Genomic DNA, 27,487 nt, shown 5'->3' on the forward strand with positions numbered 1-27,487 from the left:
GTGACCCTCGTCGGCAAAGTGCGGGGGAGAGAGAGTTGGAAAGCGAGTCGTCAAGTGCAAACCAGCGGATCTACGATAGCTCCTGTAAGAAAGCACAAGTACGCATACAAGAGTGAGAGGACAGGCAGGTCATGACGTGAAAAGGATTGGTCAGATCCATTCCTATGGGGCAGCCAAGAGTAAAAAGGTGGGATAATGCGAATACCCGTGCATAGCAGCGTGGCATTCTCGTGCTCTTCTATCAAGTCCAGCTCCCTGCAAGAGGGGGGGCAGCCAAGAGGTTGTTGTTGAGGAGGACCAGCTGGATTAGGGAAGCTGCACCGATGTTGCATATGGCAGCAGGCAGCATGGCAACAGGCCTTTTCTGCAGCTAGTCCAAGTGGCAGGGGACTGACTGTCGAGGCTGAGGTGGTGCGAGGTGATCATTGTGCCCAGTATGTATGCAATTGCTCGCTTCACGAAGCAAAGCCAGATATCTGACTCCTTCGACTGCTTCTCGTGTTTCTTGCGCTGCCCCGAGGGGGTCGAACTGCAACACACCTAGTCGGCCCTTAACTGCTTCATTGACCTTCATGAGTGCTCTCCTCACTCTAGGCACCTTGTGTTAAGCGCGCCAAGTGGCTACATAGGAGTCCAGGGACTTGTCACCCAAAAATAGTGCGGATGACTCGACCATAAAACATACAACACCAGGTATTCGCTGGTCGTCACCGACCCAACTACTAATCCGGCCCTCATTGGCTTATCTATGGGAGAGCGGACGGGATCCCGAGTTTTCCAATGGGTATGGTCGTATGTGGGAGATACTTAATGTTAAGTGAACTATATAAGAAAATACCACGGAAGTGATGGCTACCAGGTACTAACCCGGCCCTCATGAAGGCTTAGCTATAAGAGCCTCAACTTCCTAATTCTCAAGTATAACACTTCCATCATCAGAAGACAAAGCTCCTATTTTAGCCGTAATTTGTGGCGTAAAGTAATTCTACACTAAAACAGTATCCTTCTGTCTTCCTGTATTAAACACTACTAACTAGAGTAAATAGTGCTTAGATATATATACTCCTTCTCCCTACATAAAAGTAGGAAGTTAACTTTAGTTCTAACACCTATACCTATCGACTGCCTCTTACTTCCTCTTATTATATGCGTGTAGTGCAGAAAAATAAGTGGAGATGGGGCCTTATCGCCCCTGATGGGATACCTGGCCTGCTGCACCCTAGTCAGGCTTGGGACGGGTACCCCACACAAGCCAGCCCACTAAACCATGTCCCCGAACGTCAGGTTCCACCACTCTCAGCCGCTGGGTCGGATGGCTCCAGTTCTGTTGTTTCTGCGGGTGGTCGGCGCACAACCAACTCAGCGACACGACTTGACAGTCACCTCGTTTTCACTCCCGCCGGGCGTGCCTGGTCTCGTGTCGGTGGATTCTCACATCTTCCCACACTCTCGTTTCTCATCGGCCCATGCACCGACCCGGACGTCCATTTTTTCCCTTCACGGTAGTCAAGCACCCGAGACCTGAGACCCAAAATCAGTCCAGCCCCTCTTGGCCTGCTGCCGAGCTTTTTAGCTGACGCCATCAGCTTGGTCCGGCTTCTGGATGGTTGGTGTGGAATGATTTTCCCCTTGGTTGTAACGCGTTCCGCCATCTTTGCCTCTGTTCATCCCTGGAAGAGGCGACCTTTGCGAATGCAGTTTGACCGTATGTAGCAATATATTCCTGATCGGATAGCCCCGCTTGCTGACCCAAGTGTTCGCCGAACGGGATGTGACTTAGGTAGTCTACGATACCAGTATTAACCGGTCTAGGTTGCCTACTTTGGATTCAGCACTGTGACCATCTGAAGTATGTTGCAAAACCTACAGTCCCTTTCCATCCCATCGGTAGACAAAGATCTCAGGCTCCTTGGATCCAGCTGTCCCGTTGTCCAAGAGAAAGTAGCATTTTACATTATTGCTAGCGTACTGACCCAACGAGTTTAGCACATCTTGCGTCTTGTCGAAATCTCGTTCCCAGTGATGCAAGCAGATGATGTTGGCTATTGTCTCGTTTCTCTGCGTCGGGGGGCCTGGGATTAGGTCCGATTGACACCTGACCAAAATGCGTTGTGCCATAGCTGGAAAAACAGGCTGGATTTGATGTCTAGAACAATTGGTGCGGGAGAAGGTCAAACTTATAATACGAGTTTTGGGGTAGCAGAGTTGCTGCCTTAGTTTAGAGGCATTTGCTACGTACATGGGACCCCTTTTTTACCACTGATCATCCTCAGCATTGTCGTCACCCCTCTCCCAAGTCCGAGCTTTCGTTTTGCATTGGCTATGCTATTCTGAGTCTGGTGGTGTAGCATATGCGCACTCTGGACATACGACTTGTTGGGGAGTGGTCCTATTACTCCAATTTGAACAATCGTTGCGTCCTTGTTCGTCACAGTCGTTCCAGCCGGCAAAGATGAGATGCCCGCATCTGTATTGAAGCCAGTTTTCGATACACATGTTACTAGAGAGTTAACAACAGCGATTTCTAGGCCTTAGAAGCAGCACTCACGATGGTTCTTGGGGAATCGACTGATGGAAAAGTATGTTGTGAAATGCAGCGTGATCGTTTGTTGGCCGGACCCATATCATATCCAGGAAGACATACGAGCTGTCATACTTGAGCGGCTTTGGCCCCTTTTATCGTTGCTGCATTCCTGAGAACAAGGATGATAATAGCATACCCAAACGATGCATTGCAGACCCTTCCAACGAGATTCCATATCCAAGATAGCCAACAAGGAAGTTCTCTAGTGACGACGTGGGTGTTCTGCAGAAATGTGAGTGGGTCTTATCACCTCTAATACAGTGCACATTTGTGTAACCGCTGGCTAACGCTTCAACTGCAGTTGGACCCTTTGACCTCCAATGAGGGTAAAGCCAATAAGAGGCTACTATCTGACCTCCAGCCGCCAACGCCCCCCAATATACCTCTACAAAAGGTGGCCGATTGTCTACCCTGGTATGGTAGCCGAGACAAGGTGGCATTTGCGCCCGGTAGCAAGGGGGGAGCCTTGGCTATTTGATTACGTAGTAATAAAGTGACCTCTTGACTGCGGACCTCGCTGATTACACCTGTTGTATTTGACGACTGATACTTGTGGAGCTCGGGGCCTGTGACAGGCGCTTTAGCCTTGTCCAGATCTCGACACGAGGATACGACAGGAGCTCGGTGAGCTTTCGTCACGGCAAGTAGATGGCAATTCATTATAGCCTAGGTACCTTATATCCACAAGAGAGGCGTTCTCCTAGGCTTCTCAATGCCCGCCTCATGGGGGCCCTTGGCGTGATTAAAGATATATGATAGATATACCAGCATGAGAAACGGAAGGTGGATCGGCAGGTCGAGCACAAACTTCCGGCCACGTACCACCTAATAGGCCGCGTCTTCAATGATCTTGTCGGCCGCCACCTCGGCGATGCCGTACGCGGCCGTCTGGATGTGCCCCGACGGGATGATGGGCACGACGCTCATGTCGACGACGCGCAGGTTGGCGGTGCCGTAGACGCGCAGGTCCGCGTCGACGACGCCGCCGTCGGCGCGCGGCAGGAGGGCGCAGGTGCCGACCGGGTGGTAGAAGCTCAGGGCGTTGTCGGCGGCGAACTTGCGGAACTCGTCGACCGTCTGCACGCCCGGGCCGGGCGCGACCTCGACGTCCCACGCGTCGCGCATGGCGCCCGTCCCGGCCATCCTGCGCGCGAACCGGGCGGCCTCGGCGAGGGCGCGGACGTCGTGCTCGCTGGCGAGGTAGCCCGGGTCGATGACGGGCGCGCCCGTCGGGTCGGCCGGGTCGACGTGCACGCTGCCGCGGGCGAAGGGGTGCATGACGGCGGCGATGACCGTGAGGTACTTGCCGGAGCCGGGGTAGCCGGCGGCGCCGACCCAGTTGGCCTCGACGAGGAGCTCGTAGTCCGGCACCGACGGGTCCGCGAGGAAGGCGAGCTTCTTGCGGTCGACGGGGTGCGTGCTGTTGCCGAACTCGGCCCGCGCGAGCGCCGCCATGACGTCCCGCGTCGCGCCGCCGGCCTGGCCCCAGTCGAGGAAGCCGTAGGCGACCGTCGTGTATTCGTACAGCGAGGGCGCGCCGTCGGCCCACCTCTTGAGCTCGCCCGTGGCGTTGGCGCCGGCGCCGTCGTAGATGAAGGCGTCGAACGAGTCGACGCCGTCCTTGAGCCGGTAGATGTTGGACGTCCGGACGTGGTCCTGGTAGTTCTCGCCGACGCCGGGGAGGTCGATGACGACGGGGGCGACGCCGGCCGCCTTGATCACGCCGGGCTGCCCGATGCCGGAGAGCTCCAGCAGGCCGGGGCTCTGGACGGAGCCGGCGGACAGGATGACCTCGGCGGCGGCGCCGATGACGGTGCCGTCGTCCAGCGTGACGCCCGTCGCCTTGTGTCTCTGGCCGCAGTGGCTCTCCAGGTTGATCTTGGCGACCCGGGTGCCGGTCCTCACCTCGAGGTTGCGCCCGGCCAGGGGCAGGTAGCTGTTGGCGCTGTAGGAGCGCCTGTAGTTCCGGTCGTCGACGTTGGTCCCCTGGAACATGAGGCCGATGGGGCTGCCGTGCATGTAGCCCTGCTCGTTGACGGGGAGGCCGAGCTCCTGCGCGGCGGGCAGCCACCGGCGCACGACGTCGTAGACGACGCGGTTGTAGGTGTTGCGGATGGGGCCGGCGCGGCCGCGGGGGTCCCGGTCCGTCCCGGTGAAGTTCTCGGAGCGGGTCATGGCGTCGATCATGGCCGCCCACGTCCACCCCTCGCTGCCGAGGTCGGCCCAGGCGTCGTACTCGACGGCGGCGGCGCGGTCGTAGCAGAGGTAGTTGATGGCCGACGAGCCCCCGAGCACCTTGCCGCGGTTGACGTCGATCCGGCGCCCGCCGAGGCCGCCCTGGCGGACCGTGGTGAAGTTCCAGTCGTAGCCGGTGCCCAGGAGCGAGCCCCGCAGGCCGGGGACGTTGATCCGCAGCTCGTCGGGCGCCGCCGGGCCCGCCTCGAGGAGGAGGATCTGCGCGTCGGGCAGGCCGAGGCTCAGCCGCGCGGCCAGGGCGGAACCGGACGTGCCGCCGCCGACGATGACCTGGTCGTTTCGTTTCGTGTTAGTCAAAGACCCCCGCCCCCCTCTCCCCTTCGGCCAGCCATCTCCCCGACGAAGGGAGCGCTATAGGTGGAAAAGGTGCACTGGGGGCAGACGTACGTAGTCGTAGGACTTGGCCGAGACATCGCAAGCCGTGCCCACCAGGAGCAGGGCCAGCCAATGCTTGAGGGAAGCCATCTAGACGGAGAGGGGGGGCGGGAGCGAGCAGACAGCCGTTGCTTCGCCCGAGGCTGGCAGAGAAAGAGGCTTTAGGTTTGGTGGTGAAGAGCGCGCGCTCCTCGTCGTTGTCGTCGTCGTCGTCGTCGTCGTCGTCTGATGGGTCGGGGTTTCAATTTGTACGCGCCCGGGTCTTTGCTCTCCGCGCGCATCTGACACTCCCTTTCGGCAACTCGTACTGTTCCGCGGGAACCGGCCCGCGCGCGTGCGGCACTCAGACGAACGTGGCTATTCCCGAGCTGGACGTCGTGCAGTTGCCCAGAAGGGCCACATCATCTCTGCACATGGTTGTCTTAACGCGCCTCAGAGTCTGGACGAAAAGCCGTTGGTCGGGAGGCCAAGGCAATCCGGACTGGCCACCCCCGCAGTGCAAACGACCTGCAGTTGCCTGAAGCTTTACGTGTACATTGACGCAACGCTAGCTGCTATGCTTTGCTCGGGTGATGGGACGGGGGGGGGGGGAGGGTTTACCAAGATATTGTGTCGTAACCGATGCGGGGGAGGTTGTAAGCGGAATACGAGTTTCCCCAGCCGGGATCAAAACCACCAGTTTAGACGTAAGCCACGAGCGAAAAGGCAGCGTTGAGAACCCTGAGCCCGGCAGCGGACCACGACAGAGACGACGATGACGACCCTGTTACGCCGGCGCTTTGTTGGAGTATCATTGGAGTGGCGTGGTCGCGTGTGCACCGAAGGTTTGATGCCGCCTGATGCCGGTCACTTTCAGTCACCCTGGGCCAATTGCAACCGATCGAACGAAGGTATATCTCATGTCCGGGCCAGAAGGGATCTTGGAGAGCACTCGGCCGTACGCGGGTTAGGTAGATGACCTCCCCCTCCCCCCCCCTTCCCCTCCTTCACGGGGCGAGGAAGAGGAAAGATCCGGTCTGACTCAAGTCGGGTTTGAGACCTCTCTCCGAAAGCTCACGAGGGCGGCTTCGGGTCCGGTCTCGCTCGTTCTTCTCCGCCTGTCCCTGTTCTTCGGAATCGTAGGCGGTCCCAAAGATTGCGAATCGTGTAACGGAAATGCACCCAAAGCAAGGCACGACAGAACGAGAGAGCGCGGCTACTTTATTCGCCGTGCTGGAGCGCAAACGAGTCGCAGAGGTTTCAAACCGTCTCCCTTGCAACGCATTAGCGAGGCGAGTCCAGGCGAAGGATGTACTGCTGATAGCATAGGGACGTGCGAAAAAAGGTCTAAATGCCGTCATCCGCGAGTTTGTTTCGATCCGTCCCGGCAGGGATGCAGGTGTGATTGGCGCGTGAAACGCCCGTCTTGTCAGCATGGAAACGTGGTCCTCCTCAACGCCCGGCCGCTGGCAACACTCCGACAGCCCTGGTTGCTGACCGCATATCTAGGGCGTAAGTCATGGCACGTCCCCTAGATCTGGACAGGTTTGTGCAACGAGGATTGTTAACCGATCAGGCACTTGGCTTGTTGGGCAGGTTGGTGCACTAGTCAGATCGGATCACTGGATACGATGCATCGGGGATCAAGTCCCATTTCAAGGGTCCATACAATGGGGAAATCGAAGGACGGATAGGGGGGATCTGTTTCAGCCCACATTCTTATTCAAACCACAAACATCAACACCGAGGTGGTACGCAGTATGTGGTTAGTACAGCACACACACACACACACACACACACATGACAAGTACGGAGTACGCATAGTCTATTCAAGACTTGCCAGAGTCCATCGCGTGACCTGCTTTTCAATCTAGGAGTGGTCAAGGTTCGCATAGACTCTTCTCCTCGTCCCCTCATCCTGTCATCCTGATGGTGCCTCCCCTTCTTTTGGTGGACCTCGGGCCCTGTCCCATCTCGTGCGGCGACAACGATGAAGGTTTTGGCTCCTTGATCGAGTCGAACTCACTCACGCAGTTTAAACTCCTTTTCTTGGCTTTGCCGCTTTGGCATCTCTGGTCTGGTGTTATTGGCAGTGGGTGCCGTTGACGGGCGATCTCTCGCTATCCAAACCTACCCTACCCTGCCCGTGCAGTAAGCGTGAACAAGACATAGCTGTACATCTCCCCGCCCCCGACAAAGAATTGCACGAGAATATAAATAGGTGAACTGCGGATAAGATACTGGTGCTGGTGCTGGTGCTGGTGCAGACGCCACATGCGCGGCCTCGCACGTCCTCGCTGCGACCCTTAGCCGCCTTGAGGGAGGGTTGCGGTATACATCGGGCGGCGGTGGCATTGGTATTAACACCTTAGTACGTAACAAGTGGTTGAATGAGAAAACAGCAAGATGGCTTTCGATGATCGTCGTCTGGCGCGGAACTGGAAATGAGATCGGTTGACCATCTCGCCGCAGAAGGCATTCAACCAAGACAAAAGGCCAAGGCATCACGCGTCTCCAATTCGCCACGCAAGTGTGTTGTCTTCATAAAATAAGCGCATGGGAATCATCGACGCCGTCATCGGGCCCGACTGCCTGTGTTTCGTTTCTCTCTCTCTCTCTCTCTCTCTCTCTCTCTCTCTCTCTCCCCTCTCCGAGTGTTCGTATACTCGCAAACTTCGGGCATGAATACGAAGGAGCCATGACAAAACGCCCCCCCCCCCCCAACTCGGGGAATATAAACTTTTGCAGCCTGTTGCGGAACACCATGGACCAAAAGACATGCTCGACGCGAGGACCTCCCCTTCCCGGCTCGAGCACAATCCCCTTCCATCGTCCCCATCGTCCCTGTCCGTCGTTGCAAGCTCCGCTTCGGCCAAATGGAAACTTCTTCGGGGCATGCCACCACCAACCCTGGACCGCCCTGGCGAGAAAGTCTTGTTTCTATGAAGCGTGGCGGACAAGAGCCTATGCCGTTTCAAGCGTCCCACCTCCTCCCACCACCTCAGTCTCATCCTCATCCCTCCAATGCTGGAAAGTATATATATCAGACAAAAGACCGCAGATGGCCTTTCATTGGCTCCTTGCCTGTGAGTAATCCGGCTCCGTCTCGGCTGCCTTGTAAATCAGCAACAGCCTAAAGGGTTGAATCTGATGCTGCCTGACTTGACGCATTCTCCTCACGGCACCAGTGTTTTTTTCTTGAGGGAGGACGTCGTCGGATGCCCAGCCGCATGGCGAGAGACGAGAAAGAAGAAACAACCTCACCAGATAAAGACCGCTACGTGCATTTCTACGAACGTCCCCTGGTTTTGCTTTGCCCGAGATACTCAACACCGAGAAGGCGGAAGAGAGAATCGAGAAAGCCAAAGGACTTGAACCGCGGGCGGATCTCCTCTGTCTACTCAGATCCATGCACACTCTTCGGCGAGAAGAGCAAGTCCGTACACAATGGCCGCTAACGCGACCGCCTCGAAAATACGCACCGAGACCAACGGGCCGTACGTCACCGGGATCGCCATCGGCTTCGCCATCGCCTCCGCCGCCATCTTCTCCCTCCGGCTCTACACGCGGCTCTTTCTCCTGAAGACGGCCGGGAAAGATGACTGGACCATCTGCATCTCGATGGTGAGGCAGGCCCTCTCCCCACCCCCCCCCTTCTCTCTCCCACGACGGGTCTCTGAGCATCATGCTGACCGCGCGCCGAGAAGGCCTGCGCCGTGGTCGTCACAGTGTCAACGTGCTTGGGTAGGTGGATAGCCGTCTGCAAGAGCGAGCTCTTCGTTTTCCTTTTTCTTCTTCTTGGGAAAGGGAGGGGTCTGAGATGAGACTAACAACTGTTTTCTTCCAAACGGCACAGAGGTGAAATATGGCATGGGAAGACATGCCGAGAACGTGTCGGCGGCGGAGACGCATGAACAACTCAAGGTGTGTGTGTCCATTATTCCCACCACCCCCGTCATCGACCAGTGAACCCGTACCGGGGGGCTGACCGGCGCCGGGTTACGAGCAACGAAGCACCTCCTCATCACCATCCTCAACTACAACGTGGGCATGAACGTCGCCAAGCTCTCGTTCCTGCTCCAGTACCGGCGCATCTTCGTCGACCGGGTCGTGAGGCGCGTCTGCGCCTGGGCCATGGTCTACGTCGCCGCCTGGGCGTGCGTCCAGGCGACGCTGCTCGGCCTCGGCTGCCTGCCCATCTCCTTCATCGTGCCCAGCACGGCGGGCTTCTGCCTCGACACGCTGCCCATCTGGTACTTCTCGTCGTCCATGAGCCTGGCGACCGACCTGGCCATCTTCTGCATCCCGCTGCGCTCCGTGCTGCAGCTCCAGCTCCCGAGGAAGCAAAAGGTCATGCTGTTTGGCATCTTCTGCCTGGGCTTCGGGTATGTATTTCTTCGATCCGGGGGGGGTTCTCTCACTCGCAGCCCGAGGCCGCCGTCATGTCAGCCCGTGTCGTGGTTCCAGGAAAGCTGACACGGCCCACTGCTGCAGCGTCTGCATCATATCCCTGTACCGCATGTTCACCCTCCGCACCGCCGTCACCAGCGACGACCCGCCGTGGGAGAACATCGGCGCGGCCATCTGGTCCGTCATCGAGCTCAACACGTCCATCATCGCCGCCTCGCTCCCGACCATCCGGCCCCTCCTCGCCAAGTGGCTACCGCGCGCGGGGCTCTCGTCGGCGCGCAACGAATCGGGCGACTACCACTCAGGCATCTCCCACGTCGGCGTCGGCGGCAAGTTCAGAGAGTTGAGCAACGCGAGGCGCGGCGACGAGTTCGATACCGACGCCGGCGCCGGGGCCAGCACTGATGAGCTCGTGCTCAAGGACTTGGGAGGCCTCATCAGCGGCACCGGCGGCGGTCTCGGGTATCCCGTGGGCGGGCCGTCGGTGTCCACCCGCGCCGTGGCCCACCCAATGCAGGGAAGCGGCCACGGCGGCGGTCAGGCCGCGGGCGTCGGCCGCCACAACATCGTCGTCACGACGGAGACTAGTATCAAGGAGATCGGGCGAGAGGGGACCCACAGCTGGACATATTCCAAGTGATTGCTTCCATACTAGAGGGTGTTCGTCTCCATGGTTTGTCGAAACTCTCTTAGGAAAAAAAAAAAAAAAAGGAAAAAAAGGCGGGTGGGAAGGATATTCGGCGAGTTTCTTCTGGTCACGTCTCTCATTGCTAGAGCTGACGTTGTCCACCTTAATATTCTGGCCTGGCAGTCTGATATCAGGGGAACGACTTTTAATAATCTTTTCTTATTTTTTTTTTCCATCGAGGTGGTATGTTCGTTTTGTTTGATTTTAATTTTTAGAGCTCAAATTGGGTATTGGTGTTCAAGCGGCTTCACTTTCCTACACGAGGCTCTTTTTCGCCGTTCTCATCTACACTACAATTTGATAATCCCGGCTAAACATGCGGAACACACGCCCGTTCTATGCTCGCTCGAACAAAAGGAAGAAAAAAAAAGGGGGGTATTGCTTGAACCCCGTAGGACTTGGTGGTACATGGAGTGCTTTTCCAACGCTCCTCTCCCACGCTTATCGAACCCGCCCGTCTCCGTTATCGAACAAAGAGAATTAACGTATGTAAGACTTGTCACCCTCGGGCAACGCGCGCGGCTGCGTCGTGACCGCGTCAGCAGGCGACCTTGATCATCGGCTCCCAGGGCCGCGTCGTGTTCCAGAGGTAGGTCTCGGGCGGCGCGCCGTCGTCCGAGGCGAGGAGGTACTTGACGTACATGGGCGGCACGACGGACGGAACGAACGGGAGGAAGTCCATCCTGTCGCCGTCGTCGACGTCGTCGACTGCGTCGTCGTCGTCGTCGTCGTCGTCGTCCTCCAACATGTCGTAGTCCAGGTCGTAGCCATAATCATAGTGGTCGCCGTAGGTCAGGCCGAAGCCGAGGTCGAAGTCGAAGTTGTAGTAAAAGTCGCACATGTCGTCGTCCCGCTGCGTGACGGCGGGCAGCTTCCCCACGATGCTCTCGACGACGCCGTCGACGACGCCCTCCTCCTCGACGACACTGCAGCCGCTCGCGAGGCTGGCCATGAAGGCGTCGACGCTGTCCCGGTAGGCGTCGGGCCGCAGCATGTGGGACTCGTTGACGAGGACCTGGAAGCGCACGGTCTGGATGTCGACGACGACGCGGTCGACCATGGCGGGGAAGGCGTAGGTGCAGCCGGCGCTCAGGGCCCAAGACTCGCGGCGGCGGTCGCCGGAGCTGGCGCCGTCGTACCAGACGGCGGTGCCTGCTTCGGAGGTGTCGCGGAGGGCGAGGCGCCTGTCGGCGTCGAAGGTGATGTGGCAGTGGACGGGGCTGATGCCGGACAGGGACGGGAGGACGACGTCGCAGACGTCGGGGTCGGTGCCGAGGACGAAGCCGACGTGGTTCCGGGGGGGGCTGGTGAAGGACAGCTCGAGCGCCGGACGGGGGGTTCCGGACGGAGACGAGCTCTTGGTGAGGACGGACGGATCGATGGTGGGCGTGGAGGGGGCGGCGCCAGGGTTCGGGGTCTGGACGACTGGGTCGTAGGACGAGGGTACGGCTTTGACCCTCCTGGTGGCGTTCTGGGGCATGCGGACGGCCTCTATGGCGGGCTGGTTGGTGCTGGAAGGGAGCAGCCAGGCGATTACGTTTGTGTTTTCCATTTTTTCTTCTTCTTCTTCGGAATGTGTGTGTATAAGTTCGAGGTGCTCGAGGGTAAGGGAGAGAGAATGGAAAAGCTGGTGAGTTTTCCGTATTGACGAGGGAATATGATGAAGTGAAAGCAAAGTTGGCTTGCGTGAGCGAGAGTATACGAATGAAAATGAAGTGAACAATACAGCAAGATAACTTGAAGAAAATATGAAGAATTTTTTTAAGTGAAGGTGAGCGAGATAAGATGTTGTGTAGTCGCTTTGGGGTGGTGACCTGCTGAATAGTCGATATTATCGAGGCCCTCGAATGAGTGAAGTGTGGTATGATTGTAGACGTATGATTGTCTGATGACTGCAGAGTCTGATGTTTAGAAATCAAGAAAGATACGAACAAGATATTGAAGTCACTTGATCTTCTTATACCACGAGTGAGTGAGTGTGTGAGTGAGTGTATGTGTGTGTGAGCCAGCTGGCGACGTTTTGGTAGCCCGGCTGCATGAGAAGAGGGCCCTATCCACTGGACGGGCGCAGCGTGTTGTTGGCCACAAAACAAGAAACAAGACGACGACAGCCACTAGGATTGTGGGTGCCACGGAACCGTAAACAAAAGGTAAACAATCAACGACGAACCGTCCCGCCTGCCGGGGAGAGAGGACCTCTCATAAGATGCCCAACATGCAAGCAGCAAGCATGGTGCGCGTGAAACGGGTCCAAGGGGACGAGTGAGTGCTTGCAGGCTGCGGCATGACGGGAGCGCGATAGCCAATGATTTCTGCGCCACCCGTACGGGCTGTTGGCCTGGCATTTTGGATTCTGGCGAGAGCCGCGTTCTGCGTATGCGGCCAGTAGGAAAAGGGCATAGGTTCGATGCGGATGTGACTCACCTTGACAGCACATCCATGACCCCCGGTCCTCCCCCAGACGCAACGCGACGAACGCCAGCCAAACGCCTTCCGCCTCTCTCCTGGTTCGCTGCGCGTGTGCGCGTTGGTTGTCATGGGACGCGGGCTGAGGAGTGGATAGAGAGAGAGGAGGGCCTCAAGTTCACAGTAGACTACGGAGTACTTACCACTTACTGTACATGTGCGACGTCCAGATTCTCAGAATGGGAAACCAGGAAAGGAAATAAAAAAAGGTTTCGGGAGGCCGGGATGAGCCAAGGAGAACGGATACACCTGATGCAGGAACCCGCACGACGGGAAGCCGATTACCTCTTGAGGAAGTTGGATCCAGTATGTTGCGGCACACGAGGATGTTTCGCGATACCTCCAGGAGAAGGGATAACACAATAGACCAGGAGCAGGGCACAAATGGATTTGCTGCGATGCGATGCGATGCGATGCAATGGGGCTGCCGAGAGTTCCTAGTCCCGGCGACTTTTTTTTTTTTTTTTTTTTTTTTTCCGTCGTTGGCTGGCGAAGGTTTTGGCAGCGCGCGGGTGATTTTTAATGCTGACTGAAGAAATCCTGGATACTCGACATGGCGAGGTTTTTCATTGGTCCAGATTTAGGTTTTAGCGATGCCCTCGAGGATACACAACAGCAACATTATACCTACGATAATGTGTGCATGTATGTGGTGGCTGCCCATGGTCCAGTCAGTCTTGGGAGTCCATCTCCTCGTTGGCTGTCATCGATATGTCGAGTGTGGTGGGAATTATCCAGGAGTAAACAAACAAAGAGGATCGAATTACGAGACGACACATCTGTGAGGTTTGCCATGTACCCCGTATACGGGAGCAATAGTTGATTCCGTTCATCTAATCAATCATATGGGCGCGCTGCGAAGACCGGAGACCAGGGCGGCGCGAGATCCAGATTTCTTGGATTAGCCGCTTCCAGGATAAGATGATGTAATCACTTCATGATGATGTAATCAAGGGTATCCCCACTAATACATGCCTGTATGGAGTACCTAGGTGTGCGGTACACACAAAACGCTTAGTACGAAAGACACTGCTGACCCCGCCATAGGTCCACTAGAGAGAGAGAAAGACCCTGGAACCTCGGCGAAGAACGTCCCCCGCGCGCGCGGTCGCAAATCCTCAATACCGGTACCACCTCCCGCGAGCCAAGGTAAATTGCAGGCGGCGGTACATACTACATACGGATACTGTCTGACTAATCGATTATTCTTTACCACATCGCTTCCGCTACCGCATCTAGCACCACTCACTTCTCGCCGCTCCGAGCGGAACCGGTCCCTCAATGCAACTAAACTCGCCGTCTACCTCTGTTCCGCTCTCCGCTCGCGACAGCTAGATTCCTCCTCCTTCCAACTTTCCTTCTGCTGTCTGTTCTTCTCTATACCCGACCGACCGACCATTACCTACTAGAATTGGCCGCCCTCCCACACATCTCGACTCAATCCACGCATCAACAACCCACCCCCCACTTCCCCGACATCTCGCACCCCCCCCCGCCATGCCCGGATTCGAAGACAGCCTAGACGGCGCCGATGCGCCCAAGGACTGGCGCCAAGACACCACACAACTCCCCTCCTTCTACTCACCGAAAACGAAGCCCGTTGACGGTCCTGCTGTCAATGCCGAGAACCCCGAGCCCCAACAGTTGGACCTGTCCGACCCCGCCGCCCCCGCGAGGACTGACGACGATGCCGCCTCGACGACCTCAGCCACCCAGATCCCGCCGCCCTCCCTGCTGTCGCCCGCCTTCACGCCCCCCGCCACCCCCGGCACATCTACGCCGCTCACCAGCGAGGACGCCCCGCGTGGCGTTCCCGTCGACAGTTCCGTACCCTCCGGCGGCTGCGGCACCAAGCGACCCCGCCTCCTTGAGACCTTGCCCGAAGTCCAGTGCATCGTGCGTGCGCGCATCCCCACCGTCAATGGCACCGAGATGTTTCTGCACCTGTACCAGAACAACGTCGACAACAAGGAGCACCTCGCCATCGTCTTCGGCCCCCACATCCGCAGCAAGTCGCTCGACGCGCCGCGTCCTGGCGAGACCGAGATGGACCGCATGATCCGCGGCGCCTACACGGGGCGCCTGTTCCCCGGACGCTCGACGAGCGGCATGCCCGGCGGCGTCGCCACCCCCGTGGGTGAGGACCCCCCCGCCCAGCGCGGCCCTGCGCTTGTGCGCATCCACTCGGAGTGCTATACCGGCGAGACCGCCTGGTCGGCGCGGTGCGACTGCGGCGAGCAGCTAGACGAGGCCGCCAGGCTGATGAGCCTGCCCGGCAACACCAGCGGCGGCATCATCATCTACCTGCGCCAGGAGGGCCGCGGCATCGGCCTCGGCGAGAAGCTCAAGGCGTACAACCTGCAGGACCTCGGCTCCGACACTGTCGAGGCCAATCTGCTGCTGCGCCACCCCGCCGACGCTCGCAGCTACGGTCTCGCGACCTCGATGCTTCTGGACCTGGGCCAGCACGAGGTGCGTCTGCTCACCAACAACCCCGACAAGATCCGCGCCGTGGAGGGCCCGAACCGCGAAGTCAGGGTGACGGAGCGTGTGGCCATGGTGCCGCTGTCCTGGAAGGGCAGGGGCGGGTTCAGGAGCAACGAGGTCGAAGGCTACCTGAAGACAAAGGTATGTTTGCCCTGGTGCTGTGTGTGTGTGTGTGTGTGTGTGTATGTGCGGTGCCGCCGCTAACTCGGTGACAGATTGAAAAGATGGGACACATGCTCGACATGGGCGGCATGCCGTCATGAGTATGCTTGACGACAGAGACTGAGTGAGCGCTGGTAGGGGACGAAACGAGGCGGGGCGGCGGCCGGAGTGATCAAAATATATGGGTAGATACGGCGTTCTGATTTTTGAGACGAATACCTGGGACTGGCGCATTGTGGCATATTCTGTCATCTGGAACCCCCGACAACTCGGGGAACTGTTCATGGGGACCCTGTTGGATACTGGACTCATGGCAATTCATGGATCGAAAATATCATGGAGGTGATGGCTGGTTTCCGTCAGATATACGTGCGCAGCCGGCCAAGACAAGCCGGCACAAGATATAGTGTGTCATTGAATCGAAGCCCCTCGGAACTGAACATCACAGTAGGCAGGATGACTTGGAGGAAGCCCGAGACAGAGATGAATATGATTTGGTGTTTTCGGATACCACGCACGTCTTGGAATTCCCTTTCTTTGTGTTCTCTCTCGGCCCTGCTGTATGATTATGATTACCGGTATGAATATGATTCCGTTCTGCCCTGTGTGTTGGGGTGAGACACTGCGTAGCCACTTCCACCAGCCACGACGCACGCAGTATGGGAGCCTTCAGGGTGGCGTCTGCTAGGCGGCCGTCCGCAACGGCCCGGCCCCACTTTCCAGAAATTTGCGTCAGTCAGTCGCGGTTGGAGCTTCACCTCACCTTTTCCCCTGCCTACGGTTACCCACGCGCGTCTAATTGATTCATTCTCTTCTCCCATCTTACCGCGTCTAATCCCAGAGTTTCCCCCAAATCGGGAAAATTTCGTCTCTTCTCTTCTACCTCCCGTTGCATCTCTATTCCGCTGCCATATTTCCTCTTAATCCCCGATTGTACCTTGCCTTGTTGCGACACACGGCTGGCGACCTTGTCACCCTCCATGCATTACACCCCGCGCGCCACGAATTGAACCATCTCCGGCCAAGATGGAGAAGGACCTGCGTTTGCGTCTCGTGGTGCGGCGCCATGGCGTGCCCGACGTCAAGCTCCTCTGGAATACAACCGCCGACGAGGACCTCACCATCTCGAAGCTCCTTGCCCAGATCAACGAAGTCGTTCCCTTGGAGAGCGGCGAATGGGGCCTGGAGGACTACGCCGTGGAGCTTAAGGATGCCTCCGGCGACGCCTTCGAATGCGTCCACTACCATCTTGTGTCCAAGCTTCTCAAAGACGATGACCACGTCCTGTAGGCTCCTTCTGCCCTACTTTACACTCTGCTACTGGATACAAGCTAACGCTCTACACTTAGTGTTCGACCTCTCCTGACTGGCGATCTCAAGAGACGACGACTGAGTGGCAGACATCAAATATCGATCGACGGAAGACATCTCGTTGACGGCCTTGCCTTTGGACGACCCTGGCTCCGAGCCCCCCGAGACCGCCCTGCCGTCACCCTTCCACCCAGGAAGAAGGCCCGAATCGCATATGGCAGCGAAGACGAAGACTCCCTGCCTGAAAACGACGAGGAGCGTCCCATGCTGGAGTATGCATCTACAAGAGCCCAGGAAGATCCGGCTAGCGTCAAGCTGCGCACACGTTTCTACGACGCCGACTCTGACAGCGACTCTGACGTCGAGCATGATTATGACCCCGACTTGGATAGAGCCGAGGAGGAGGATGACGACGACAACATGGACTCGGACGACGGCGACATCCAAGATGAGCTGCGTCTGCTCAGAGAAGACAACGCTGCTGTCCGCGAGGGCGATATCCTCGAAGAACTCCGCGACATCCGGAACAAGAGGGCGTCGAGTGGACCGGGCGACAGTCGTTCGGCGGAGGCTTCTGGGGACTCTCTCGTACCTTCGGCCGGCAACGCCCTTGTCAGGTCCGGAGGACAAGCCACCAGACACCGCCTCAATCTCGACACCCTTGACAAGATAGCAGCTTTGAAAGCGGCGTTCCCGGGTGCGCAGGTGTCCGCCATCGAGGAGACTCTGTTGAGGTATGATGCGAATTCGGCGAGGGCGTATCGCAAACTTCGCAAAACCTTCGCTGCCCGCCTTAGTCTGCAACAAACCCTAGATCACCAGGCGCGAAGCTTGTCCAGCAGCCCTATTCGGCACGCGCACGCGCACAAGCACGTGAGCACGGGACGGGAACTTGTCCTCAGAGAGTCGAGCCCATCCGAGAGGGCCTCCCATGCGACGGCGCATGATGAGGATGAGGAGGAAGACGACGAGGATGCCTCCATAACGCTGAACCATAATACTGCTGCAGCGGACCGTGGCCCAGGAAGTGGCCAGGAGGGATCAGACTCCGATTCTGGTTCTGCATCCGAATCGGACTCGGACTCGGACTCTGGCTCTAGCGTCGCCGCAGCAACATCCGACCTTGATCGAGAGGCGGAGGAGTCTTCTGACGACGATTCGGCGGCCTCATCTTCCGATGACGATGATGGCGATGGCAGCCAAGATGAAGACGAAGAAGATGACGGATCAAGTGAGCCGGAAGGTGGCGGATCCGTCTTGGACGAAGAGGACGCCGACTCTGTGGACCAGGATGCCTCCAGTTCGACTGATGATTCAGAGTCGGAGGGATCTGGCAGTGATGGGTCAAGTGTCGCGGCCGCAAAGAATGGCCCCTCAGAGGACGATGCTGCGATTTCCATCTCGTCAGACTCGTCCTCTGATTCTTCGTCCGAGGACAGCAGCAGCGATGACTCGAGCTCGGACTCTGAGCCTGAGGAGATTCCTAGCAAGACCCTCACCAGCCAGCGCCAGATTTTGGAGGATTCCCAACCACAGGCGTCCCGCAAGCTGCCTCAAGCCACACCGGCCGCCTCAGCAGCACCTGCCAATGAGCAACCTACCGTCCCGCCTGGACAAGGATTGACCAAAACCCAGAAAAGGAATGCCAGGCGCAAACTTGCCAAGCAGTTGGCGGCTGGCAAGTCAAGGTCGGCTCAGGGCAGCGAAGAGCCTTCTCAGACCACGGCTATGGGGGCCAGTGCAGAAGAGGCATCGCTCCTCGCGAGAAAGCAAGCACTGCTTAACGCCATTGCCTCTGACCGCCCGGTCGATCATACCAGCGAGGAGAGTTTCCAGGGACTCTCCGACTCAACCCCGTGGGAGAGGGAACATAGCCTCCCCTCCACCGCCGGCGCTGGCCCCATGGTGGCTTCGCAGAATGTAGCTGGACAAGCCGAGGCTTCGGCCCAGCGTCGGATAAAGCCAAACATTGGTGCCACGCGTCGAATGCTCATGGGGTCTCTTGGCCTCAAAAACCCCAAGACCAAGGCCGACGAAGACAAGATTCGACAAGACCTGATGAAGGGTGTTCGTCCGCACACCAACGCCCGTCTGGCCGAGGCGTTGTCGCAGCATAACGAGCCTCCTCAGACACTTGAATCGATAGAGGAAGATCCCGAAGCCTGGCGCGAGAAAATCGCTTACCGAGCCGTGGAATGCTGTCACGACGGGATTGAGCTCTCGGAACCGCCATTTCCTTTTGTCCAGCGGTGGGACCCCCAACAGCAGGTAGACGAATGGTTCGGATCGAAGAATAAGCGCGGGGGGAAACGTAAGCGCGCACAGCGCAATCAAGCGCAATTCTACGAAGACGGAGACCCTCAAGCGTCGAAGAAGCGTCGGATAACCGGTGAGAGCATGGGCGTGACTTTCTCGGAAGCAGCCGAGCCTTTGGAGGAAGGAGATACGACGCTCAACTACGATGATCCGCCTGACGAACCCCTGATAGCCAAGACCGCAGCTGAAGGAAGCCAGGCGACGGACATTGACGATCTTCCATCCTTGCCCGCAGACCTGACTACGCTTCCCGATCTCCGGCCGGGAGAGGCTAAGCTAGGCATGGTCATCACCTGGAAGCAGTGGCTTTTGTCTTCGGCGACTAATTGGCAACCCGAGGTCGTCAACCTGACCGGCGTTCTTGTTAGAGTACATGATGAGGAGGCGACCGATCTCGAGTTTCTCCTGGCCCACCGAGACCGAGAAGTCGACAGGACGGAGAAAAAGTACGACGAAGAAACAGGGCAGAGGGTGTACGACCGGTTTGAGGCACCCGACGACGATGACGACGACGATGATGCGGACGATGAGCTCGACCAGGGTTACCGCAGATTACAGTACGCGGAGCTTATCGAGCCCAAGATCGTGCAATTGCCACTGGAAGACCGGGCAAAACCCGCCGGCAACGAGGATTCGAGCGTTCCTCTAACCGACAGCATTGTTCATGAGACCGTTTACGATGACCACAGCCAGCCGTACCAGGTCAACGGAGAAGACGCTGGCCGGTCCAAGGCGGATATAGATGGAAGTCAGTTACCAATCGATGCAAAGGACGATCGAGCCAAGGCTAATACGGATGACGAACAGCCTCGAGTCTTCGCGGACAGTGATGTCCGACTTGATGCCACAGACCCTCGGTTTAGCCACAGCCCCGATGCGCAGCCCGATAATGTAGAAGCAATCGCCGAAGCGAACATGTCGACCCCTCGAGCAAACACCCGTGCGAACGATGAAAACCAACTACCAACAGAAGACACGGAGTCGCAGAATTCAAACGGCAACGCTCTCTCTATCACTTCAGACCGCCGCCACGAGATCAGCATCATGATCCAGGACGCAGGATTCCGCAAGGACGTCTTACCCTCCGTCCTCCGTCAAGAGACCAGCAGCCCTTCCCGCCAGTTGCTGGAGATGGCGGAGGTCGCCAGCCATCCTCGCGTTGCGTCGAGGTCTCCCCTTTCCCAGGAAAGCATGGTCAAGGTAGCGACGCATGTGCCCAAGAAAGAGCTCGGCCTTACTGCAGGAAGCACTGGCGGAGGGGCTGCAGCACCATCTTCATCTGCGAGTAGCATTCGCAGCGGTCGGCAGCTTGATCCCGACGACTTGGGCTTCAATGTGAGCGGCGACGATCTCCAACAGATTAGCGACATGGGCGACGGCTCTCTCCTACTCGACGACGACGTGGCGACACCGAAAGCCAAAGGGCAAACACCTACTCGGGACAAGGAAACTTCTGCCCCGCCCTCAACCGACGAGTCACTTCCGTCGCTGGCAAGTCTGGCGAGGACCGCCTCGCAACAGAACTTGCACAACCAGACGCAAAGCCCTTCCGAGGCCCAAGCATTGGTCCCATTCACGTCTCGCGACTCGAAATTGCCGCGCAACGAGGAGTACGAGGCGGCAATGCGACGGATTGACGTAACCGACAGTGACGAGGAAGATGGCAGAGACGAGGCGCCTCTGGAGCTTAGAAAGACCCGAAAGCAGCTTTTTCCCGCCTCCGGCCGACCAGACCAATCGCCGCTGTCTGAGTCGGCAGATATGCCCGACATAAAGCCAGTTGCAAAGACGGCATCTTCGCCGTTTGTCGAGAGGCAAGGCGGCAGACTGTTGCGACAGCGAGTGCGTAAGAGCTCTCCATTCGCGGTCCCTCCTGGCTCTCAAGTGGTCACGTTGTCGTCGAGCCCATCTAGTTCGCCCCCTCAGGAAGACTACGCGGAGGACAGTATCGATGCCGACTATGAGGACGGCAACAAGAGGAGCAGTCTCCCGCGTAGCTCCGGTCGGGTGCAGAAAACCAGGGCACCCAGGGCTAGCTCGCGGGCCAAGAGCGTTCCGGCGAACCAAGCGACGACAAGGTCGGCGAGCGCAAGGCGGTCTATCCCCTCGAGTTCCATGCCTGCCAACCCGGGCATCAACGGACGAGGGCAACGCATGCCATCATCGATGTTTTAGGAGAGACTTTTGTTTTGCAGGCGTTGACAGGGGACGGGGATGCGTATGCGTATGCGTGCATGGATGAGCGAGTTGGACTTGTACTTAGTAGCCTTTTCTCCCTTAACTGTGGGAACTGGCAATTTGGAACTTGAGTTGATAGTCAAATACCCGTTACCTGGCAAGGTACCTTTTACTTTTACGTCAATGGACGGGATTCGGAGCCAATGATGCTGACCACAGACTGGGCATTCGAAACCCCCGTCTGAAGATTTGTTTCCCCCCTCCCCATCTCTATTTTTGTTATATTCTGGGGCGGACCGTTGACATCTTATGCATGAACTTTGGATCCGGGGAAACCCGTCCGGGTATATTTGACGGACGAAACGCCCGGGTCGGGACGAGTTTCATTATGTAAGCTAGATGTGGCTACCTAGTTGACGGTGATTTGGAAAGAAAAGAAAAGGAAAAAAAAGAAAAGGAAGGGAACAGAACGAGAGAGGGAGGGAGGGAGAGAGAGAAAGAGAGGAGTTGATAAAAAGAAGAAACACCTAATGTATTAGAGGATGAGGCACGGTGGTGCCTTCGTGCCCCTCCAGGATGTGTACGTGTGGTGTTGTTAGTGGGGAGACTAGCGTACAGACTATATGTACCATTTGCTACCCACGTTTGCACAACCAACTATCACTGGATGAAAACATCCTATAATCCCCGATAGTCTAGTGGTGAGGATATCTGCTTGTCAATTAAACGATTCGCAGGGGACCGGGGTTCAATTCCCCGTCGAGGAGAATTTTTTGTCTTTTCTTTATATGTCCCTCTTTCTTTTCTAACGCTTCATTTATGCACATGTATGTATGTATATAGTCTTGGAAGATTAATACTTAGGAACTCGGTGTGGGTTACGCTGTCTGTTCAAGTCTAGAAATCAACGGTAATTGTATTAGTCTTAGAATATAAATGCATTCGAACCGCCGCAGGCCGTCGGTCCCGTTTTCAAAAGCTAACGCCAAGGCGGTGCCGTTTATAAAAAGACAAAAAAAAAAAAGGAGAGAAAAAAAGAACCCGGATCTTGGCGATTCTATGCTGTGAAATCGCGCTCCATGAATCGATACATCCGCGGATCGGAGGCACTATGGAGCAGAATCAAATACAAGCTTTTCACCAGGGCCCAGCGACGATGCCGATTACGGACAAACAAACGGGATATACTTGCACATCGCAAATGCCATCCCCGCCGAGTGGGAGCGTCCCGGGGGAACCGTCGCTGGTTTCGCTCGCCCAATCACGGGGAACGCAGCGCCGCTGACCTCCGCAAAGCGGGCAGGCAAAGGACCATGTGGGGCGCGTGCCCGGGTCCGTCTCCACTCCCGATGCGCCGCCCCCGCCCCCCGGAACTCATGATGTCTGCGTAGTAGCCCGCTTCGATGACTCGTCCACATGTAATTGTATGTATGCCGTGCGCTATCTGTACACCGCAACGACTTTTTGCGTACTTGCTGCGTGTCCAGGTGGATCGACACGCTCACCTGCCCAACCGGGTGACGTTTGCTGCGGGGAACCGGTCTAGGTCTTGGGAACTTTTGTCGCAGGTAGCTTAGCCGCATGTGTCGGTCTGTCACTCTCTCTACCCTACTCGTGTCCCCCTCAACCCTTCCACGGCGGTCCAGAAACTTGCTCTTCGTACCTCAGTAGGGAAGAAAGGGATCCAGACGGTACGGTGATGAGTGACACTAGGTGCGAGAATCGATTAAAAACAAAACTTCGACCAAAGTCATGACGACAAGTCCGCGTGAGTGAAAGAATTACGTATATTAACGGCATACTATATACTATCAGGCAGTACCAGAAAGTTGGTCATTGTCTTCGTATCACTCTATCAAGTCAACCACTCAGGCCGCGTAGCCATTCGGCGGGTTAAGCCCGTCGGGGACGTGGATGGTGTCTTCGTAGTACGTAGGAGCCGTGCTGTCCTTCCAGGTCTGCTTCACCGAGTCGAGGACCCCCTTCCCGGCGGCGTTTTTCCCGAGCGCCAGGTTCGGCTTGGGGTAGCGCGCGGGGGCGTCGGTGTTGAGGAAGCCGGCGTACGACTGGTTCCAGAAGCGGTCGGGCACCGCCGCCGCGGCGCTCCACTGGCGGACGACGCTGCCGGTCTTCTCGGCCACCCAGCGGTAGACGTTGGCGCCGACGTCCCACCGGCCGAGGCTCGGGAGGTCCCAGTTGGCCTGGACGGTGGCGAGCTCCGAGTAGTGGTTGTAGAAGGACGGGTCGGTGGTGTTGACGAGGGCGCGGGGCACGGCGTCGCCGAGCAGGATGCCGAGGACGCGGTTCTGGCGGGCGTACGACTCGTTCTCGTCAAAGGTGACGAGCACGAGCGTGTTGCGCATGAACCTGGCGTCGGCGAGCAGGGGCTCGAGGAAGCGGCGCGTCCACGAGCCGGCGACCGTGACCGAGGTGTCGTGGCCGTCGCTCGTCATGTTGGGCGTGACCCAGACCCACTGCGGCAGCGCGTCGGCCGCGAGGTCGGCGTGGAACTGGGACCGCCCCGGCTGCGTCATGGAGACGTTCTTGATCTGCGACAGGCGCTGCTCCGACGACGCGACGCTGTCGAAGAGGACCGGCGGGTTGTGCTTGCGCACGTAGTCGTTGGCGCCGTTCTGCCGGTTCACCCAGGCCACGCCCTCGAAGCCCGAGAAGGGCATGTCCTCCATGTAGGCGCCCCAGGAGATGCCCCGGGTGTCGAGCAGGTCGAAGACGGTTGACACGTTGCGGTCGGCCCGGTTGAAGTCGTCGTTCTGCATGCCCAGGTAGTCGCCGCAGACCGAGGCGAAGTAGTTGGGCTGCGAGGGGTGCGTGACGGCGAAGTTGTTGTCCAGCAAGATGCCCTTCTCGGCCAGCCAGGACAGGTTGGCTGATTGTGGGAGGAGATTTGTTAGCAGATTCCCCATCGTAGGCCCGTGAACACACACATCAGGGAGCAATGGGGAGGGGGAAGGGGCGGGGGAGACCTACGATCACCGCGAGCCTTTTCGTAGTCGGTGTTCTCGTTCCAGATTATAACAAACCGGTCGAAAGCCTTGCCCGTGACGTTGCTCGTCAGGCTGCTCGTCTTGGCCGTCGCGGCCGCAGCAGCAACGTCCGCGGCGCCCGTGGCGGTGTACCTCGTCTCCCAGCCGCCGTCCGTGACGGAGGAGGAGGAGGCGTTGGTGGACGTCGCCGTCGCCCGGGTGTCGACGACGGCGGCGCGAGCGGTCGCCGCGAAGAGGGCGGCGAGAGTGGCGCAACGCATCTTGGGGGAGGTTGAGATGAGTCGTCGGTGAAAAGCAGCAAAAGAAGCCCCCTTTCCAAAGGAACGACAAGACAAGATGAAGGCGTCTCTCTTGACAGGCCTAAAGACGAAGGGGGCGCCCGCCATCCAACGCAGGACCCCCCGAACATCTTATTTACATATCTCGCCGAACCGGACATGCCTGCATCAGTACCGTTTTTTGCTGCAGGCAGACCGCAGCAAGCCAGGACTGGGGGGGGAGGGGAAACTCTCGCAGGCCGGGGATCCCCTCCCCTGTCCCTGACGTTTATGCCGCCATACATCGGATGGATCGAACGGCATGCTAAACGTGCTCGCTCGGTGAGTGGTCACCCGTCGGCCCGTCTTGATTGTTTCCCCCTCATTCACTTTGGGCTGAACCCTGCGGTGGTCGGACTAACGATAACGGTTGCTGAAGACACGTGCAGCGCACGGTGATGCCGATTCATCCCGTGGGGTGGGTGACATTGACATTGCAAGATTCCCGCGCCACACACACGGCCAAAAGATCCGCATATTACATCCCGCAGACGGAACCGCCGAGCGCGGTCTGATCCCTCCCCCTCCCCCTCCCCCACTCAGCGCGGCAGCGCTTTTCGTCCTTCAACACCCGTTTGCCCATCCTGATTGCTCTCAGCGTTGTGCGCCGGCGATGATGACAAGCAGAGGCTATCATGGACCTTGAACGAGGAAGCACGCATGAGATACCCTCGAATCCCGTACCAACCCGCTTGACGGTGTTGGACCAGCACGCGGATGATGATGATGATGATGCGTCCATCGGCGTGTTCGCGGACGATCGTTCCGAGAAGTCGCCGTTCCTCCGTCTCAGTCACGATGAAGAACGCGGCCGACGAAACACACCGCGGAAGACCAGATTCTCTGCCGCCGTGTTCGGCGCCGTCGTTTTCTTCGTCATCTTTTACGCGTCGGGCATGATCTTCCCGGCGACTCCAACGCACAGCCCAGCAGCTGCGGCACCAGTTCACGTGGTCCAAGAACCCATCCCATCAACGCCGCGCTTGAGGGACACGTCCGAATACGTTCTCGGCCCTTCCTGGGATTTCAGTGCGGCCAGAAGTGTCAGGGAATATCACTGGACCATTCAAGATGCGACCTTGAATCCGGACGGCATCCTTCGACCCATGATGCTGATCAACAATCAGTTTCCGGGGCCGCTCGTCGAGTGCAATCAAGGGGACACCATCGTTGTTCACGTCCGCAACGAAGCCGCGAACGCCACCGCCATCCACTTTCATGGCATGCTACAAAACGGCACGAACTCGATGGACGGCACCGTTGGCGTCACTCAGTGTCCGATCGCTCCCAACGCGACCTTCACGTATCGGTTCACCGTCGACAATCAGTCGGGCACGTACTGGTACCACGCGCATCACAGCGTGCAAGCTTCCGACGGAATCGTCGGCCCTCTGGTCATCCACTCGGCAGCCGAGACGAGTCCGGAAAACACGTATGCGACTGACCGCATCGTCATGATCCAGGACCACTACCACAACACCTCGGCCGAGTTGTTGATGGACTACCTCCAACCGGACCGAGAGAACGAGGAGCCCGTGCCGTCCAGCGGCCTCATCAACGGGAGGAACCACCGGGACTGCTCCGACTTCGACGGCTGGGACTGCCAAAACGACGCTCCTCGGCTGCAGTCGCTGGAGTCCTTCGACTTGGCCCCGAACGAACGCCATCGCCTGCGAATCATCAACACGGGCGCTTTCGCCGAGTTCCAGGTCGAGATCGACGAGCACCCCTTCTACGTCACCGAGGTCGACGGCACAGCCGTCCACCCCGAGCCCTTTCATCGTCTCAATGTCCTCCCGGCACAGCGCTACAGCGTGGTGCTGGAGACCAACGCGACAGCCGCGGACTCGTTCTGGATGCGCGCCAGGATGGTCACCCATTGTTTTGCGCGAGAAAACCCCCGGCTCGACCCCGAAGTGAGAGCCGTCGTCCGGTACAGCTCCCCGGCACGCCCGAGCGGCGTGAGCACTGCCGCACGAGATGCCGCAGGCGCATACGCGGAGCCGCAGAGCAAGAGCTGGGGCGAAGCCCCCGAAGTCGAATGCCGGGATATGGACGCCGCCGTCCTCAGGCCCGTCGAGGTCGTGCCGGCGCCAAAGGCCACCGCGTCCATGTTTCTGCGCGCCAACTTTGAAATCGGCGCCTGGCGGCTCTCCCGGGGCTTCTTCAACGCCTCGACGTGGCACGCCAACGTCACGTCGCCGGCTCTGTACCGGGCCGTCGAGGCCTCCAAGGCCGAAAACGGCACCCTGCTGCCGCCCCTGACGACCGGGGTCAACGACGTCGCCTTCGACCCGGAAAGGGAGTTTGTGTACCAGACGACGGGGATACAGACCGTGGACATTGTCATCAGCAACTTCGACGACGGGGCGCACCCCTTCCACCTGCACGGCCACAAGCTCTTCGTCCTCAAGCAGGGCCCGACGGGGTACCCGCCGGCGAGCGCGGCCGAGCTGGAGGAAGAGCTCGCGGCCGCCGGGGTCCTGGGCAACCCGCTGCGGAGGGACACCGTGACGGTCCAGGGCTACGGGTGGGCCGCCGTCAGGGTCGTGCTGGACAACCCCGGGATGTGGGCGTTCCACTGCCACAACGCGTGGCACGCGGAGGCCGGCATGATGATGGTCATCGCCGCCATGGTCGAGACGTCCAAGGAGTGGGGAGTGGGCGAGGAGGAGACGCGACTGTGCGGGCTGCCGGGGGTCGAGAAGGGGGTCCGGCCGGGCGATGACGTCTGGTTCGGCAACTTTGGCTGACATGGCGTCGGTCCCACGTCGCGAAGAGGGTCATGACGACTTGACGAGAAGCCCGTAGAAGATAGTCACCGTGACGAAGAAAGGAAAAAAAAAAAAAAAAAAAAAGAGAAAAAAAGAGACCAATAAACTTTACCTCTGACCATATCGTTCGTTGTCCATCACGCCACAGCTTGGGAATGCCACGGCGGAAGAGAGGAAGA

The 27,487-nt window shown here is 58.1% G+C and overlaps 8 protein-coding genes and 1 non-coding gene across 9 annotated transcripts; 5 read left to right on the top strand and 4 right to left on the bottom strand.

The window, feature by feature from the left end:
- Positions 1 to 1,544: 1,544 nt before the first annotated feature.
- Positions 1,545 to 2,309, bottom strand: LY79DRAFT_232025 (uncharacterized protein). Its single transcript, XM_060551686.1, has 3 exons — positions 2,240 to 2,309; positions 1,868 to 2,146; positions 1,545 to 1,817 (listed from the first exon to the last, which is right to left on the bottom strand). The coding sequence occupies exons 2-3, from the start codon at positions 2,116 to 2,118 to the stop codon at positions 1,583 to 1,585; spliced, it is 486 nt and encodes a 161-aa protein (XP_060413466.1). The 5' UTR covers positions 2,119 to 2,146; positions 2,240 to 2,309; the 3' UTR covers positions 1,545 to 1,582.
- A 1,100-nt stretch (positions 2,310 to 3,409) lies between these two features.
- LY79DRAFT_590802 (GMC oxidoreductase) lies at positions 3,410 to 5,305 on the bottom strand (the record flags this gene model as incomplete). Its single annotated transcript, XM_060561201.1, is given in 3 exon segments — positions 3,410 to 3,728; positions 3,741 to 5,110; positions 5,228 to 5,305. The coding sequence occupies 3 exon segments, from the start codon at positions 5,303 to 5,305 to the stop codon at positions 3,410 to 3,412; spliced, it is 1,767 nt and encodes a 588-aa protein (XP_060413467.1).
- Positions 5,306 to 8,210: 2,905 nt separating this feature from the next.
- LY79DRAFT_650259 (uncharacterized protein) lies at positions 8,211 to 10,244 on the top strand (the record flags this gene model as incomplete). Its single annotated transcript, XM_060562534.1, has 5 exons — positions 8,211 to 8,818; positions 8,902 to 8,938; positions 9,051 to 9,118; positions 9,209 to 9,579; positions 9,689 to 10,244. Exons 1-5 carry the CDS (start codon positions 8,642 to 8,644, stop codon positions 10,242 to 10,244), a joined length of 1,209 nt encoding a protein of 402 aa, XP_060413468.1. The 5' UTR covers positions 8,211 to 8,641.
- A 586-nt stretch (positions 10,245 to 10,830) lies between these two features.
- LY79DRAFT_516990 (uncharacterized protein) lies at positions 10,831 to 11,844 on the bottom strand (the record flags this gene model as incomplete). The annotated part of the gene is made up of 2 exons (XM_060554877.1): positions 10,831 to 11,000; positions 11,220 to 11,844. 2 exons carry the CDS (start codon positions 11,842 to 11,844, stop codon positions 10,831 to 10,833), a joined length of 795 nt encoding a protein of 264 aa, XP_060413469.1.
- A 2,411-nt stretch (positions 11,845 to 14,255) lies between these two features.
- On the top strand, positions 14,256 to 15,508 carry LY79DRAFT_517004 (GTP cyclohydrolase II; the record flags this gene model as incomplete). The annotated part of the gene is made up of 2 exons (XM_060554880.1): positions 14,256 to 15,386; positions 15,461 to 15,508. 2 exons carry the CDS (start codon positions 14,256 to 14,258, stop codon positions 15,506 to 15,508), a joined length of 1,179 nt encoding a protein of 392 aa, XP_060413470.1.
- A 925-nt stretch (positions 15,509 to 16,433) lies between these two features.
- LY79DRAFT_516924 (uncharacterized protein) lies at positions 16,434 to 21,209 on the top strand (the record flags this gene model as incomplete). The annotated part of the gene is made up of 2 exons (XM_060554871.1): positions 16,434 to 16,693; positions 16,757 to 21,209. The coding sequence occupies 2 exons, from the start codon at positions 16,434 to 16,436 to the stop codon at positions 21,207 to 21,209; spliced, it is 4,713 nt and encodes a 1,570-aa protein (XP_060413471.1).
- A 687-nt stretch (positions 21,210 to 21,896) lies between these two features.
- LY79DRAFT_t142 lies at positions 21,897 to 21,979 on the top strand. The gene has a single exon. It is a non-coding gene; the product is annotated as a tRNA-Asp (tRNA).
- A 927-nt stretch (positions 21,980 to 22,906) lies between these two features.
- Positions 22,907 to 25,074, bottom strand: LY79DRAFT_556134 (phosphoesterase). The gene is made up of 2 exons (XM_060557987.1): positions 24,201 to 25,074; positions 22,907 to 24,099 (listed from the first exon to the last, which is right to left on the bottom strand). The coding sequence occupies exons 1-2, from the start codon at positions 24,601 to 24,603 to the stop codon at positions 23,081 to 23,083; spliced, it is 1,422 nt and encodes a 473-aa protein (XP_060413472.1). The 5' UTR covers positions 24,604 to 25,074; the 3' UTR covers positions 22,907 to 23,080.
- On the top strand, positions 25,025 to 27,392 carry LY79DRAFT_556135 (multicopper oxidase). The gene has a single exon (XM_060557988.1). The coding sequence runs from the start codon at positions 25,170 to 25,172 to the stop codon at positions 27,285 to 27,287; it is 2,118 nt and encodes a 705-aa protein (XP_060413473.1). The 5' UTR covers positions 25,025 to 25,169; the 3' UTR covers positions 27,288 to 27,392.
- Positions 27,393 to 27,487: the final 95 nt, after the last annotated feature.

Source organism: Colletotrichum navitas (assembly GCF_030913465.1).
Source record: "Colletotrichum navitas strain CBS 125086 chromosome Unknown LY79scaffold_35, whole genome shotgun sequence".
Lineage (NCBI taxonomy): Eukaryota > Fungi > Ascomycota > Sordariomycetes > Glomerellales > Glomerellaceae > Colletotrichum > Colletotrichum navitas.

Coding starts and splice junctions, on each gene's coding strand:
- LY79DRAFT_232025 (XM_060551686.1), bottom strand. CDS start 2,118: ATGGCACAACGCATTTTGGTCAGGTGTCAATCGGACCTAATCCCAGGC. Junction 1,818..1,867: donor CGATGGGATGGAAAGGGACT/GTAGGTTTTGCA, acceptor AATCCAAAGTAG/GCAACCTAGACCGGTTAATA.
- LY79DRAFT_556134 (XM_060557987.1), bottom strand. CDS start 24,603: ATGGCGGGCGCCCCCTTCGTCTTTAGGCCTGTCAAGAGAGACGCCTTC. Junction 24,100..24,200: donor CGAAAAGGCTCGCGGTGATC/GTAGGTCTCCCC, acceptor TCCCACAATCAG/CCAACCTGTCCTGGCTGGCC.
- LY79DRAFT_556135 (XM_060557988.1), top strand. CDS start 25,170: ATGGACCTTGAACGAGGAAGCACGCATGAGATACCCTCGAATCCCGTA.